Source organism: Scyliorhinus canicula, chromosome 12, assembly GCF_902713615.1.
Source record: "Scyliorhinus canicula chromosome 12, sScyCan1.1, whole genome shotgun sequence".
Lineage (NCBI taxonomy): Eukaryota > Metazoa > Chordata > Chondrichthyes > Carcharhiniformes > Scyliorhinidae > Scyliorhinus > Scyliorhinus canicula.
Window position 1 is genome coordinate 70,286,267 of NC_052157.1, and position 15,318 is coordinate 70,301,584.

Below are 15,318 nucleotides of genomic sequence, written 5' to 3' on the forward strand. Positions count from 1 at the left end.
AGTGGCAAAGATTGGTGGGAGACGAGAGGACTAGGAAATCTTTAGGGGGCAACAGAAAGCTACTAAAGAAGCTATAAAGAAGAGTAAGACAGAGTATGACAGTAAACTTGCTCAGAATATAAAAATAGACAGTAAAAGTTTTTACAAATATATAAAACAAAAAAGAGTGGCTAAGGTAAATATTGGTCCTTTAGAGGATGAGAAGGGAGTTTTAATAATGGGAGATGAGGAAATGGCTGAGGAACTGAACAGGTTTTTTGGGTCGGTCTTCACAGTGGAAGACACAAATAACATGCCAGCGACTGATAGAAATGAGGCTATGACAGGTGAGGACCTTGAGAGGATTGTTATCACTAAGGAGGTAGTGATGGGCAAGCTAATGGGGCTAAAGGTAGACAAGTCTCCTGGCCCTGATGGAATGCATCCCAGAGTGCTAAAAGAGATGGCTAGGGAAATTGCAGATACACTAATGATGATTTCCCAAAATTCACTAGACTGGGGTGGTCCCGGTGGATTGGAAATTAGCAAATGTGACACCACTGTTTAAAAAAGGAGGTAGGCAGAGAGCAGGAAATTATAGGTCAGTGAGCTTAACTTCGATAGTAGGGAAGATGCTGGTATCTATCATCAAGGAAGAAATAGCGAGGCATCTGGATAGAAATTGTCCCATTGGGCAGACGCAGCATGGGTTCATAAAGGGCAGGTCGTGCCTAACTAATTTAGTGGAATTTTTTGAGGACATTACCAGTGCAGTAGATAATGGGGAGCCAATGGATGTGGTATATCTGGTTTTCCAGAAAGCATTTGACAAAGTGCATAAGATAAAGATGCATGGCATTAAGGGTAAAGTAGTAGCATGGATAGAGGATTGGTTAATTAATAGAAAGCAAAGAGTGATTAATGGGTGTTTCTCTGGTTGGCAATCAGTAGCTAGTGGTGTCCCTCAGGGATCCGTGTTGGGCCCACAATTGTTCACATTTTACAAAGATGATTTGGAGTTGGGGACCAAGGGCAATGTGTCCAAGTTTGCAGATGACACTAAGATGAGTGGTAAAGGTAAAAGTGCAGAGGATACTGGAAGTCTGCAGAGGGATTTGGATAGGTTAAGTGAAGGGGCTAGGGACTGGCAGATGGAATACAATGTTGACAAATGTGAGGTTATCCATTTTAGTAGGAATAACAGCAAACTGGATTATTATTTAAACGATAAAATATTAAAGCATGCCGCTGTGCGGAAAGACCTGGGTGTGCTAGTGCATGAGTCACAGAAAGTTGGTTTACAGGTGCAACAGGTGATTAAGAAGGCAAATGGAATTTTGTCCTTCATTGCTAGAGGGATGGAGTTTAAGACTAGGGAGGTTATGTTGTAATTGTATAAGGTGTTAGTGAGGACGCACCTGGAGTATTGTGTTCAGTTTTGGTCTCCTTACTTGAGAAAGGACATACTGGCATTGGAGAGTATGCAGAGGAGATTCACTAGGTTAATCCCAGAGCTGAAGGGGTTAAATTATGAGGTGAGGTTGAGTAGACTGGGACTGTACTTGTTGGAATTTAGAAGGATGAGGGGGGATCTTATAGAAACATTTAAATTTATGAAGGGAATAGATAGGATAGATGCGGGCAGGTTGTTTCCACTGGCGGGTGAAAGCAGAACTAGGGGACATAGACTCAAAATAAGGGGAAGTAGATTTAGGACTGAGTTTAGGAGGAACTTCTTCACCCAAAGGGTTGTGAATCTATGGAATTCCTTGCCCAGTGAACCAGTTGAGGCTCCTTCATTAAATGTTTTTAAGGTAAGGATAGATAGTTTTTTGAAGAATAAAGGGATTAAGGGTTATGGTGTTCGGGCTTTTTCTTCTAGGCTGCAGTTCCACGGTCAGGGCTATGAAATACCGCCGATCCACTTCCAATATGGAGTCGATCAGCCGCTGCCTAGCCACCCTTTACTTCCTGTCTCTAAGTGCCCTATAGGTTCTTATTTCTCCCCTGATCACCTCTTTTAGCGCCTCCCAGAACGTGGAGGGTCAGACCTCTCCATTTTGGTTGCAGGTTACATATCCATTGATGGCTTTTGACATTTTTTCACAAAAAGCCTTGTCGGCAAGGAGGGCTGTGTCCAGCCTTCATGGGGGGTGCTGGGCCCAGCCCATCTCCAACCCTCATTCATGTAGTGTGGAGCTTGGTCTGAGATTAACATCGCGGAGAATTCCACCCCAACCGTCCCTGGAAGCACCAACTTCTCACTATGAAGATGTCTATCTGGGAATAGGCTTTCTGGATGTGGGAGAAGAAGGAGAACTCTATCTCCCTCGGGTGGTTGAACCTCTATAGGTCTACTCTCCCGTTTTCTCCATGAAGGTGGTTAATTCTCTTGTCAGTCCTGGTTTGGCTCCCGTTCCAGGGCTCGATTTGTCTGTTTTTGGGCCCTGCACACAGATAAAGCTAGGTCAAGGATTTCTGCCATTGTTTTTTCAACAAACTCTACGTTGTACCAATTTCCTGACCAGCTTTCCGAGCATCAGCGCTATGAACTCTGTCGGGTTCCTCCCCTCTGTGCCCTGCGGTAGCCCAACAATCCGCAAGTTCCGCCAGCAGGACCTGTTCTATTGGTTGTCTACATTCACCTTCAGTGCCTTCTGGGTCGTCAACAACCTTGTCACCTTGGCTTCGAGCGAAGCCATCCACTCTCCCTGATCCTTGGCTGCCTTTTCAGGTCCCGCACCGTTGACTTCTGGGCACCCAGTCTCAGCTCTGCCCTGTCCATTGCGTCCTTTATAGTGGCCAATGCGGCCTCTACTACTGATGTCATTGCCGTCATGAGGCCCTCTATCACCACTTCTTTGTGCTGATGGAATTCTGTTGCGATGAACTCCATCAGCTTCGCCATCACTGACTGGGCCGGTATTGGCAATTCTTTAGGTCCACTATGGTCGGTTCTGGGCCGCCATGTGAGTCTCCCTGATCTGGGGTCAAGGGTGTCCTCTCTTTGCTTTTACTGGTTTTGTGGATTGGTTGCTGACTTGCTGGCATCGTGGTTGGTTAAGTATTAGATGGGGGTTAAGCTGGGGAACTTTTTGCAATTTTTGTGCCCATTTGATGGGGTTAAAAGGTCTAAACACAAGTTTCTGGGGGAGAGCCACTTTTCGTGCAACCGCTCAGCTCATGGCCACCACCGGAAGTCACCTATCACACTTCTCATTTTGCCCTAGCATTGATGGAAGATCATCGTCTGAAAGGTTAACTCTCTTTCCCACTCCACCCTGACTGGTCGCGTGTTTCCAACATTTTCGGTTTTCAATCTCCACTTGGAGCCAGAATTATCTGCTCCCCCCCTCCTGAAGCCAATCATGTGCAGTTCATCAAGTTTACAGCACAGAACAATGCCCTTCGGCCCATCATGTTTGTGCCAGCCATCAAGCACCTATCTATTCTAATCCCATTTTCCAGTACTTGTATGCTCTGATGTTTCAGGTACTTATCTAAGTGCTTCTTAAATGTTGAGGGTTATCGCCTCCACCACCCTTTCAGGCAGTGAATTCCAGATTCCCACTACCCTCTGAGTGAACTGGTTTTCTTCAAATATCCCCTAATCTTTCCTGCTCCTTATCTTAAATCTATGCCCTCTGGACAGTAAGATTTCAAGTCTGTATGAACATAACAATTAGGATCAGGAGCAGACCACTTGGCCACAACTGTAAGGAATCTCTCAGAGCAGATTGGATTTCAGCCCAGCTACTTGAACTGGAATTACACTGTGCTCCATCATTGCTTATATAGTACATGCTATTGTTCGTAATTTTTAACATAAATGAAAGTTTAGATAGGTTTAGGAAGTTTGAATGTAACTATTGGTTAGCACAGTCAGAAACTCTGGTTGGGGAATTTAATCAGAGCAAGTATTGAGCGGGTGATCTTGGCTGACCTGATTGTAACCTCAGCTCCACATTCCTGCCTGCGCCCGATAACCTTTCATCCCTTTGCTTTATCAAGGATTTATCTCACTCTGTCTTAAAAATATTCAAAGTCTCTGTTTCTACTGCCTTTTGGGGAAGAGAATTCCAAAGACTCATAACTCACTGAGAGAAAGAAATCCTCGTCCTCCTTGTCTTAAATGGCAACCCCTTATTTTGAAACAGTGACACCCTCGTGGAAACATCCATTTTGCATCCACCCTGTCAAGGGCTCCCTCAAGATCTTATATGTTTCAGTGAAGTTGCCTATTTATCTTCTAAATTCCTTTCTGCCAGCATTTGCATGTAAACTGCCTCAAAATCAGCCCAGTCGGAACAAGCATCTTCCCACATGTTCAATCTAAAGCAACATAGCCCACCTCCTGCCTCCCTTTGTACACAGATGGAAGATTTTGGATCAACAATCTTGAAACACTTTGTGGAGACTCCTTGTGTGGTGAGTCGGTCTTGAATTGGGATTTGAGCCCTTAATGTCTGGCTGACAGTCAGGGGGCGCTATCCACTGAGTCACAAGGCCATAGTTTCAGAGAATCATTCCAGTGTAAAAGGAGGCCACTCAGCCCATTGAGTATGCACCAACCCTCCGAAGGAGCACCCTACCAAGGCCCATGCCCCAAACATATCTTTGTAACCCAATAACCCCACCTAATCTTTTGGACACGAAGGGATAATTTAGCATGGCCAATCCACATCTTTGAACTGTGGGAGGAAACTGGAGCACCTGGAGGAAACCCACGCAAACATGGGGAGAACATGCAAATTCCACACAGTCACCCAAGGCCAAAATCAAACCCAGGTACATGGCGCTGTGAGGCAGCAGTGCTAACCACTGTGCCACCCCATCTCGTCAAGTTAAAGTAGAATTGAGCATGGTGGCACAGTGGGTTAGCACTGGTGCCTCACGGCGCCGAGGTCCCAGGTTCGATCCCAGTTAGTAGATCCTCACCACTGCGCCATATGCCAACCTCTCTTGATGACCAATCTGTCCTCGGCCACCCCGCTACCACCAGGGCCTGTTCTTCGTCGAGGGGAAGAACTCTGATATCCAGCACCCCGCCACATGTCTGGGCGCTCACCCATCTGTTGCGAGGACACAGAAGAGGCATCGTGAGCTGCACACTTCGATCAGCGCAGGGGTGGGTGGGAGAGGGGGAGTATGGGTGGATGGGGAATATGGGAGGATTGTGGACTGTGGAGTGTGGGGATGATGGGGGCCAGTGTGGGCAGCACGGCTGGTCATGGGTGGGCAAGGGGATGGTACTATGCTGGGCGGAGACAGTGCCAAGTGTATGGTTGTTGGGGGAGGTTGGCAGGTGGTGGTGATGGTAGGGGGCCGCTGCCAACCCACCCGTGCAGCCCAATGGAGGATATTGATCTTCTTACGGCACTGGGTCAAAGAACAAAGAACAAAGAAAAGTACAGCACAGGAAGAATGAAAAAATGAAAATCGCTTATTGACACGAGTAGGCTTCAAATGAAGTTACTGTGAAAAGCCCCTAGTTGCTACATTCCGGCGCCTGTCCGGGGAGGCTGTTACCGGAATTGAACCGTGCTGCTGGCCTGCTTGGTCTGCTTTAAAAGCCAGCCATTTAGCCCAGTGAGCTAAACCAGCCCCTAACAGGCCCTTTGGCCCTCCAAGCCGGTGCCGACCATGCTGCCCGTCCAAACTAGATTCTTCTACGCTTCCTGGGTCTGTATCCCTCTATTACCATCCTATTCATGTATTTGTCAAGATGCCCCTTAAATGTCACTATCGTCCCTGCTTTCACCACCTCCTCCGGCAGTGATTTCCAGGCACCCACTACCCTCCTTGTAAAAAACTTGCCTCGTACATCTCCTCTAAACCTTGCCCCTCGTACCTTAAACCTGTGCCCCCTAGTAATTGACCCCTCTACTCTGGGGAAAAGCCTCTGACTATCCACTCTGTCTGTGCCCCTCATAATTTTGTAGACCTCTATCAGGTCACCCGTCAACCTCCGTCGTTCCAGTGAGAACAAACCGAGTTTATTCAACCGCTCCTCATAGCTTATGCCCTCCATACCAGGCAACATCCTGGTAAATCTCTTCTGCATCCTCTCTAAAGCCTCCACATCCTTCTGGTAGTGTGGCGACCAGAATTGAACACTATACTCCAAGTGTGGTCTAACTAAGATTCTATACAGCTGCAACATGACTTGCCAATTCTTATACTCAATACCCCGGCCAATGAACGCAAGCATGCCGTATGCCTTCTTGACTACCTTCTCCACCTGTGTTGCCCCTTTCAGTGACCTGTGGACCTGTACACCCAGATCTCTCTTACTTTCAATACTCTTGAGGGTTCTACCATTCACTGTATATTCCCTACCTGCATTAGACCTTCCAAAATTAATTACCTCACATTTGTCCGGATTAAACTCCATCTGCCATCTCTCCGCCCAAGTCTCCAAACGATCTAAATCCTGCTGTATCCTCTGACAGTCCTCATTACTATCTGCAATTCCACCAACCTTTGTGTTGTCTGCAAACTTACTCATCAGACCAGTTACATTTTCCTCCAAATCATTTATATATACTACAAACAGCAAAGGTCCCAGCACTGATCCCTGCGGAACACCACTAGTTACAGCTCTCCAATTAGAAAAGCACCCTTCCATTGCTACTCTCTGTCTTCTATGACCTAGCCAGTTCTGTATCCACCTTGCCAGCTCACCCCTGATCCCGTGTGACTTCACCTTTTGTACCAGTCTACCATGAGAGGGGACCTTGTCAAAGGCCTTACTGAAGTCCATATAGACAACATTCACTGCCCTACCTGCATCAATCATCTTTGTGACCTCTTCGAAAAATTCTATCAGGTTAGTGAGACACGACCTCCCCTTCACAAAACCATGCTGCCTCTCACTAATACATTTACTTCCAAATGTGAGTAGATCCTGTCTCGAAGAATTCTCTCCAGTAATTTCCCTACCACTGACGTAACATTCACCGGCCTGTAGTTCCGTGTCTTATATTTGCTACTCTTCTTAAACAAAGGAACAACATTGGCTATTCTCCAGTCCTCCGGGACATCACCTGAAGACAGTGAGGATCCAAAGATTTCTGTCAAGGCCTCAGCAATTTCCTCTCTAGCCTTCTTCAGCATTCTGGGGTAGATCCCATCCGGCCCTCGGGACCTATCTACCTTAATATTTTCATGACGCCCAACACCTCGTCTTTTTGGATCTAAATGTGACCCAGGCTATCTACACACTCTTCTCCAGACTCAACATCCAACAATTCCTTCTCTTTGGTGAATACTGATGCAAAGTATTCATTTAATACCTCACCCATTTCCTCTGGCTCCACACATAGATCTTCCTGGTTACAAGCCCCAGGTTGAGTGTCGCCACCACTTCCTCCCAGGTGGCACAGGTCGCCCTGTGGCTGATGCTCCTAGCACGGGGGAACGGGGCATCCTATCTCGTCCCCACCGTGTCCAACAATCTGGCCAGCTCGGCATCCCCAAATCATGGGGCTGGTCTTCTCGGTGGCATGGTTGCGAGCTGTGTAGTGTTTGCTCTTCAGGAGCGGTTTAAGTGCTGCTACCCCTTGTTTGTGGAGAGCTGGCGGGCGCGGTCCTGGCGTATCAGCCGGGAGGACAATCATTTGTGGCATGAAGCCCATAGTGCCTCGTTAAGTGGACAAATTAACGTTTGATGAATGTGACGGCCTTCCCGGGTTGACCCCCCCCCCCCAACCCCGCACCACCCCTCATATCTCCCCTCCACCCTCTTTTCATGAACAGGGCCCTTCCTCAGGTCATGACTCTTGGTACTGCCACCTTGGGAGAGCTGATGCTGGCTTTGCGGTGCCACCTGGGAACATTGGCAAAGCCAAGATGGCAGTGCCAGTGTGCATGCCAAGTTGCCAGCCAGACAATGCCTAGGAGCCCACGTTCCGGGGGAGAGCCCTATCCCTGGCCACCCAAGGGCCTCCCATGGCTCGGTAGACCCCTGGGTGCCATTCCACTGGTCCATGTCTTTGTGGAACGGTATGGCACCTAGCTGAGGCCTTCCTGGGCAGGCCGCTAAATCACAAGTATGTACCCTTAAGTAGGTTTAAAACCTACTTAAACGCGCATGGCCTGGTCCCACCTATTGTGGGTGTGATTCTGGTCGCACCGCCTCTTGACACTTGGGTATCTCCCGTGAGGCACAGTGACTGCCGGAAGCCCACGGGTGGCTTCACCCGGCATCTACCGGGCACGCTACGCTCCCAATCGGGCATGACATGGCCAGTGGATCGCGCCCTGTGTTAGAAATTTCCAAACTCTGCTCTTTGATAACCGTGCGTTGAAATTTGTAGCACAAGGACATGAAAAGGAACAGGAACAGGAGTAGGCCATTCAGCCCTTCAAGCCCACTCCACCATTAAATATAGTGATGGCTAATCTTCAATGCCATTGACCTTCACTCTCCCCATGTCCTTTGATGTCTTTAATGTTCAGCTATCGATCTCAATCTTCAGCATGATTGAATCACCACAGCCCTTTGTGGTAGAGAATTCCAAAGTTTCTCCGTCCTCTGAATGAAGAAATTCCTCCTCATCTCCGTCCCAACTGGTCTGCCGCTTATTTAGAGTCTGTGTTGCCTGGTTCTAGACCCTGCCCTCCATTCCCCACACACGCCCCCCACACATGCTCAGCCAAGGACAAACATCCTGCCTGCATCAACAATGCCAGACATTTGGATTAGATCACCTTCATTTTTCTAAACTCCAAGAACAAAGGGCCAGCCCTTTTACTCACTCAATGCATGCTGGCTTGTGTCAATCTCACTGTGATGTGGGGATGCACACTGTCGGTGAAAAAATACATTAATGTCCTTTAGCGACGAAAATCTGCCTTCTTGCCTGTGACTACCTGTGACTCCAGATCCACATTAATGTGGTTTGTAGCCACCTGGGGTGGCCATGCCCCGATTACAAAACGGACATTTAAGAGAATGCAGGGAAAATGGACAATGCTGAGAAAGCAAGCAGGTGCAAGGTTTGTCTGTTGATTGGAGTTTGCAGCTCCCAGACAAGACCGATACTCCAAAGCCATTGCCATACTAATGAGCCATCTCCGGGGACAAAAGAGAAACATTTGAGCAAACGATACCAAAGCAGACACCCCGGTGCCAGAGGAGACTAGAACAAAGCAGCTCAACGGCCACCTCGGGCCCGCCCAGCAATCAGGGCAGCCATTCCTTTATTGGAGGAAATCAATACCAGTGATCAGGATATGGTCCAATTAATTGGGACCAAGTTCAAGAACCGCCCAAAAGCGTGCGAAGCCCCCTTTGGGTACAAGACGAAGCCTCCAAGAGAGAATCGTTCTTCTTGGCCTTGGCTCTCAGCGACGAGAGGCCTGCCTAGCAGCTGCACCAGAATAAGTAAGTCCAAAGTCAACGCACGCTACAAGATAGACACTCCTAGCTACTATTTCATACCAGTTCGACCCCAACAGCCTCAGAACTGGACAATGGCCATTGTTCCTCTGACTGAGTGGGTGCCCAAAGCTAAGTATAGGCTTTTAGTAGTAGTGATAGTTTAGTTGGTAGAGATTTGTGCATGAGTATAATTGACCGTGTGTGTAAAAAAATGAGCATTGATTTCGAACTTACTAACTGGTGTATCGAGTCTTTGATCGGTATTCGGTTTTGAACCTTGTGGCGGCATCGAAAGATACCTGGCGACCCTTGAGCAAACATGATTAGAATTAAGGAAGGTGACCATATTAATCGCCATAAACAGAGCCAATGAGAGAGAGAACACAACGAGCAACAGATTGCCACTTAAATGCCTTCTGAAATGGTCCAAGAAGTCTCTCCACTCAGTTTAAGAGAAATTAGGAAAGTACAATAAAAGCTGGCCCAGAGTGTAACTCCTAAATCCCACAAATTAATAAAAAACAGAATTTTGTCCTTAGGCAAAAAAGCGTTACATGCAACACCTATGTAAGAGGGGGAGGGCTGATTGGGACATGGGTTAACATCCAATCTGACAGCTGGAATCTCCGACAGCACGGCACTGACGCAGCGCTGCATTGAGGTTTTAGAGCTGCTTTTAGGATCAAGGCATGCCGTGGCATTTGGGGAATGTCTGATTTTGGAGGAGGAAGTGCTGCTACTGAGCAACTCCGGCCACTAGAGGGTGCCAGAAATCTGCATTATTGAAATAGGAACAGTCCAAGGCGAAACCGACACAAAACCAAGTCCAAGGACACATCTGTTGGACTGGCATGTCGATAAGCAACAAACTGAGTAAAGATCCCTGCTTAATATTCACTTTTTGTGAAAGTTCAAGTCATTGTCCGAGTGAGAAATCAGTGCAAACTTTGTTACCAACTGCACAGGTAGTTTTTTTTTTAATTCTTTTTTTACAGGATATGGGTGTCGCTGGTTAGGCCATCGTTTATTACCCATCCCTAATTTCCCCTTGAGAAGGTGGTGGTGAGCCGCCTTCTTGAACCGCTGGAGTCCCTCTAGTGTAGATGCGCCCACTGTGCTGTTACGGAGGTGTAGCAATATGTGTATTATAAGGAATACAATGGGTAACAATAAGATCACTTCTCATCATCAGATGCAGATATAGAGCAGTGATATAAACATCATGTGTCTTCTGGGATTCTGGGAGAAGGTTGTGAGGCATGAGAGAGATTAGGTGCATAGCACAGAGTTCTGTTGTAACAGATATATTGTTTTATTGAAGAACTTACCACATGTTGACTGGCTAAATCTTTATTTTAGTAGTGTAAATAAATCAGCTTTGTTCAATAACTCAGCTCAATGTTCTTTGTTAACACTACGTTCTTAAAGCATCCAGATAGACACAACAGAGAACAGCACAGAAGGGAGTTTTTTTGATTCAGTGACAGTGAAGGGAGGGAGTTTTTTGACCCAGTGACAGTGCAGGAATGATGATATATTTCCAAGTCAGGATGATGTAGTGCAGAATGAGGCCAGGGTACATACTTAATTCCCCTACTGACTGCGGTACCTCATGAGGAGCTCCCTTCTCACTTTGCACCATGCTTTGTTTGGGAGGGCACCCCTCAATCTGAATAACCAATTGTTTCTCTTGAATGGACTTGGCCGAATTAACCTTACCTTTGATTCAGTGTATTTAATCCTGGACAATGGGAACCTCATTCTGTTATGAATCACCATCCAATCAATGTGGGTTCTGCCCTCTCTTTCAGATGAGTTGGGAGAGCCTATAAAACTGTCCTGCTGCAGGGACCTAACTATCTTCAAGCTGGGCATAGCAGTATTTCACTCAATTTTCAATGTTCATTCACCCTGCAAAGGATTAGCTTCCTTCTTGAACCACCAGTCTCTGTCATGTAGGTACACTCACTGTGCTGTTAGTGGTGGAGGAAATAGCCAATATATTTCCAACTCATCATGGCATGTAGCCTGGAGGGGAACTTCCAGTTGGTGGTGTTCCCAGGTATATTTTGTCCTTGTCATTCTAGATGGGAGTGGTTGTGGGTTTGAAAGGTACTGTAGAAGTAATCTTGGCAAGTTGATGCAATGCATCTTGGAGATGGTACACACAATTGTTACTTATGTGTTGGTGGTGGAGGGAGTGAATGTTTAAGGTGGTGAATGGGGTGCCATTCAAGTTTTGCCGTGGATGATATTGAGCTTTTTGAATGTTAATTCAGCTGTACCCGTCCGTGCCTTGAAGATGGTGGACAGGATTTGGGGGGGTCAGGAGGTGAGTTACTCTCCACAGAATCCTGAGCCTCTGACCTGCTGTGGTAGCCACAGTATTTATATAGCTCGTCCAGTTCAGTTTCTGGTCAGTGATAACGCCCAAGATGTTGATAGTGAAGGGATTCATCAATGGTGATGCCATTGAGTGTCAAGGAGTGATGGTTAGATTCTCTCTTATTGGAGATGGTCATTGGCACTTGTGTAGTGTGAATGTTATTTGCCACTTATCAACCCAAGCCTGGATATTGTCTTAGGTCTTTCTGAACATCGACACGGGCTGCTTGAGTATCTGAAGAGTTGCGAACGGTGCTGAACATTGTGCAGGGCAGTCACTTGAAATAGCGGTACTCAGTTAGTTAGAAAGATAGCAACTTATTTTATTGCTGGAGAGAAAGGTGTTAGGTGCACACTGAAGCAAACGCGCCCATGGACCACGGACCAGTCAGAAGCTATTTTGTGAGTGTCAACCCGAGAATACCCGTAATCCTTCGTATTCAGCAGTGTCCATTCCTTATTTCGGTGATTGATATTTTTTGGTGAAGCACTAAGGCAGAAGGTAAAAGTCAGTAGCTGGTATAAATTAGATTAGCACTACCACAAAACTCTAATGTAAGATTATCATTACAGTGACTTGCCCCTTTGAAAGTAAACCGTCAGGACAAACGCTCATTGGCTGGACTATCAAAGTCAAGGTAGCCTCCATATTGTCCCAGCCCCTATGGGGTTGCAGCAACAAGATTCGTTGATCGATACATTTGCCCACAGGATTTCAGCAGTTGATTGACATCCCAGAGAGAGACATTTTCAGCGTTTGCTTCTGATAGTCCCTTCATGGAGCCCGCGACATCAGCAAAATGCCTTCGCAATCTTAGCCTGTCCAACAGAAAGGAAATAACATTAACTGAGAAACAAGCAGAAGATATCAACACTCATCATTTGCCACAAAGGAAAAATCTAATCAAAACTGCACAGAGAGGAATCTGGGGAGCGCCGGTTAATGCATTCGTAATAATTACATACTGATAATCTTTGAAAATGGCTGGAAGGATATTGAACATGTGCTTTCCACGATTCACAGGTATATAGAAATCATAGATGTTAGGGGGACCTGCAAAGCACTTTCAGCCCAGCCAGTGTGTGTGAACCTCCAGGCCACCAGGTTGCCCAATCATATTAACTTACATCACTTTTTCCAATCATCACTCCCATCCCGTACTCCAAGTTTTGCTCGTGTATAGATAACAAATCCAGTTCCGTGACCTGTGGGCCCCGTTGGGGCTGGGGTGCATATCCTCACCCCCCCCCCCCCCCCCCCCAGTCCCTCTCCACCCCACCCCGGAAATTAGATTTGGTTCAGATATTTAAGTTTCCTTTGACATTTTGTTTTGGGTACAGTGACCCACTTAGGGCTGTCACTCCCTCCCCCCACCCCTCATATTTGTTTAATTTATTGATTTTTAGTTTTATTAAGAGTACATAACAAGTCTACTTGATTGCATTCCTCTCTGGGTTAAAGGCCCTCTGCAACCCCCCCCCCCCCCCCCCCCCCCCTTTCCCCATTTGTTGAATGTAGTTGCACATTACAAACAGTGAAATCCTGAACGGGCCAGGAAAGAGTTTCAAAAACACAATGGGTCTCGGTGTTTAGAGCAGGACAAATATCCTCCTGATCAATAACTGATCCGTGGCATCTCCACCGTTGTTTTGATCGCCATAATGTTTCTGAATAAAATGGTGACAGAGTTGAGTCAGACGTCAGAGGAATTAACATTGAAGCGCCACCAACTTGTAAGAGCCCAAAATCACACAGAGGCCACTGCAAACATAGCAGAGCAAAATGACACAAAAGACTAACCACAAATAGGTTGTAGGCAGGAAAACAAGCACTTGTGGTGGATTATCCACCACAAGATAAGATCTTTAAAAAAAAGAGATAGGGTTTGAACTTGCAAACTTTACTGCAACACTTTGAAGTTAAATGTTTTCTAATTTCACGTGAAATGATGACTGTTTTCTTCCAACCACAGATAGCCTTGTACACCGTCTAAAAGATGCACTGCAGGAACTCAACAATCATAATCATCTTTATTTGTGTCACAAGTAGGCTTACATTAACTGCAATGAAGTTACTGTGAAAATGCCCTAGTTTTTTTTATAAACCAAGATGGCACTGGAGCATGGCGACTCTCAGCGAGCTCTCTCCCCCGGACACTTTTCTTTAATCTCCTGTCACCGTTCTGACCTGCTAAAACTATTTTCCACTTCTTATATAATTACTGATAATGTTCCACACTATAACCAATCACTGTTTGTCAATGCATCATTTGTCAATGTACTCTGTTGATTATTCTTTTGGTCTACTATGTACGTACTGTGTATGTTCCCTCGGCCGCAGAAAAATACTTTTCACTGTACATTGGTACATGTGACAATAAAGCAGCCAGAGGAAACCCACGCACACACGGGGAGAACGTGCAGACTCCGCACAGACAGTGACCCAAGCCGGGAATTGTACCCGGCTCCATAAGCAGCATCTTCCAGACCCATAACCGCAACTACCCTGAGGGGCAAGGATAGTAGACACATGGGGACATTGCCACCTGGGGATTTCCCTCCAAGTCATACTATCCTAAATATACCCCTGTTCCCTCACTGTCTCTGGGTCAAAATCTTGGAACTCCCTCCCTAACAGCACTGTGGGTGTACCTACATCACATGTGCTGCAGCGGTTCAAGAAAGCACCTTACTACCACCTTCTCAAGGGGAATTAAGGATGGGAACTAAATGCTGGATCAGCCAGCGACACCCACATTTAAAAAAATGTGTTCATGGGATGTGGGCATCGCTGGCTGGGTCAGCATTTATTGCCCATCGCTGAGAGCATTTAGGAGTCAAACACATTGCTGTGGGTCTGGAGTCACATGTAGGCCACACCAGATAAGGACAACAGATTTGCTTCTCTTAAGGACATGAGTGAACCACATGGGTTTTTACGACAATTGACAATGTTTCCATGGGTACCTTTAAGATGTCTAATTCCAGATCTTTATTGAATTCAAATTTCACCATCTGCCATGGCAGAATTTGAACCCGGGTCCCCAGAGTATGACTCTGGATCTCTGGATTGCTACTCCAGGGACAATAGCATTACACCAATGCCTCCCCTCATCCTGTGAATGAATTAAAAACTCCATGTGCATTTTAAATCAATGATTGTTTTTCCCCGCCAATTAAGTTGCTTGAGAATATAACACACATACACAGAATATATGGTACAGAAAAAGGACCAGTTGCACCCAGCAAGCAGTCCTTGATTCACAGAACCTTGGGCGATTATGCTCCACTGGAGCCTCATCCAATCTTTTCTCATCTAAATCTATCACAGTGACCCTCTTTTACTTTCTGCCTGACGTGCTTCTGTATGTTTGCCTGAAATGCACGTTTATGATTTGCTTCAAACACCCCTTGTGGAGTCAGTTCCATATTCAGATTGCTCCCTGGGTAAAGACGTTTCTTTTCCAATCCCTATAGGATTTCTTGGTGACTATCTCACATTGATGACCTCTTCCCCTCCAGTGGAAACATTTTTATCTGTATCCCCACTCTACAGAATCTTGCACCGC

General features: G+C 46.4%; 1 protein-coding gene across 2 annotated transcripts in view; it reads right to left on the bottom strand.

Moving 5' to 3' along the window:
- Window positions 1-12,047: 12,047 nt before the first annotated feature.
- The window catches only part of LOC119974444 (carcinoembryonic antigen-related cell adhesion molecule 5-like), a 100,530-nt gene continuing 97,259 nt past the window's right edge, over window positions 12,048-15,318 (bottom strand). For both annotated transcript variants that reach the window (XM_038813334.1, XM_038813333.1), the window contains exon 10: window positions 12,048-12,568. In XM_038813334.1, coding sequence (XP_038669262.1) covers window positions 12,564-12,568 — 5 coding nt within the window. In that variant the 3' untranslated portion in view covers window positions 12,048-12,563. The remainder of the gene's footprint in view (window positions 12,569-15,318) is intronic.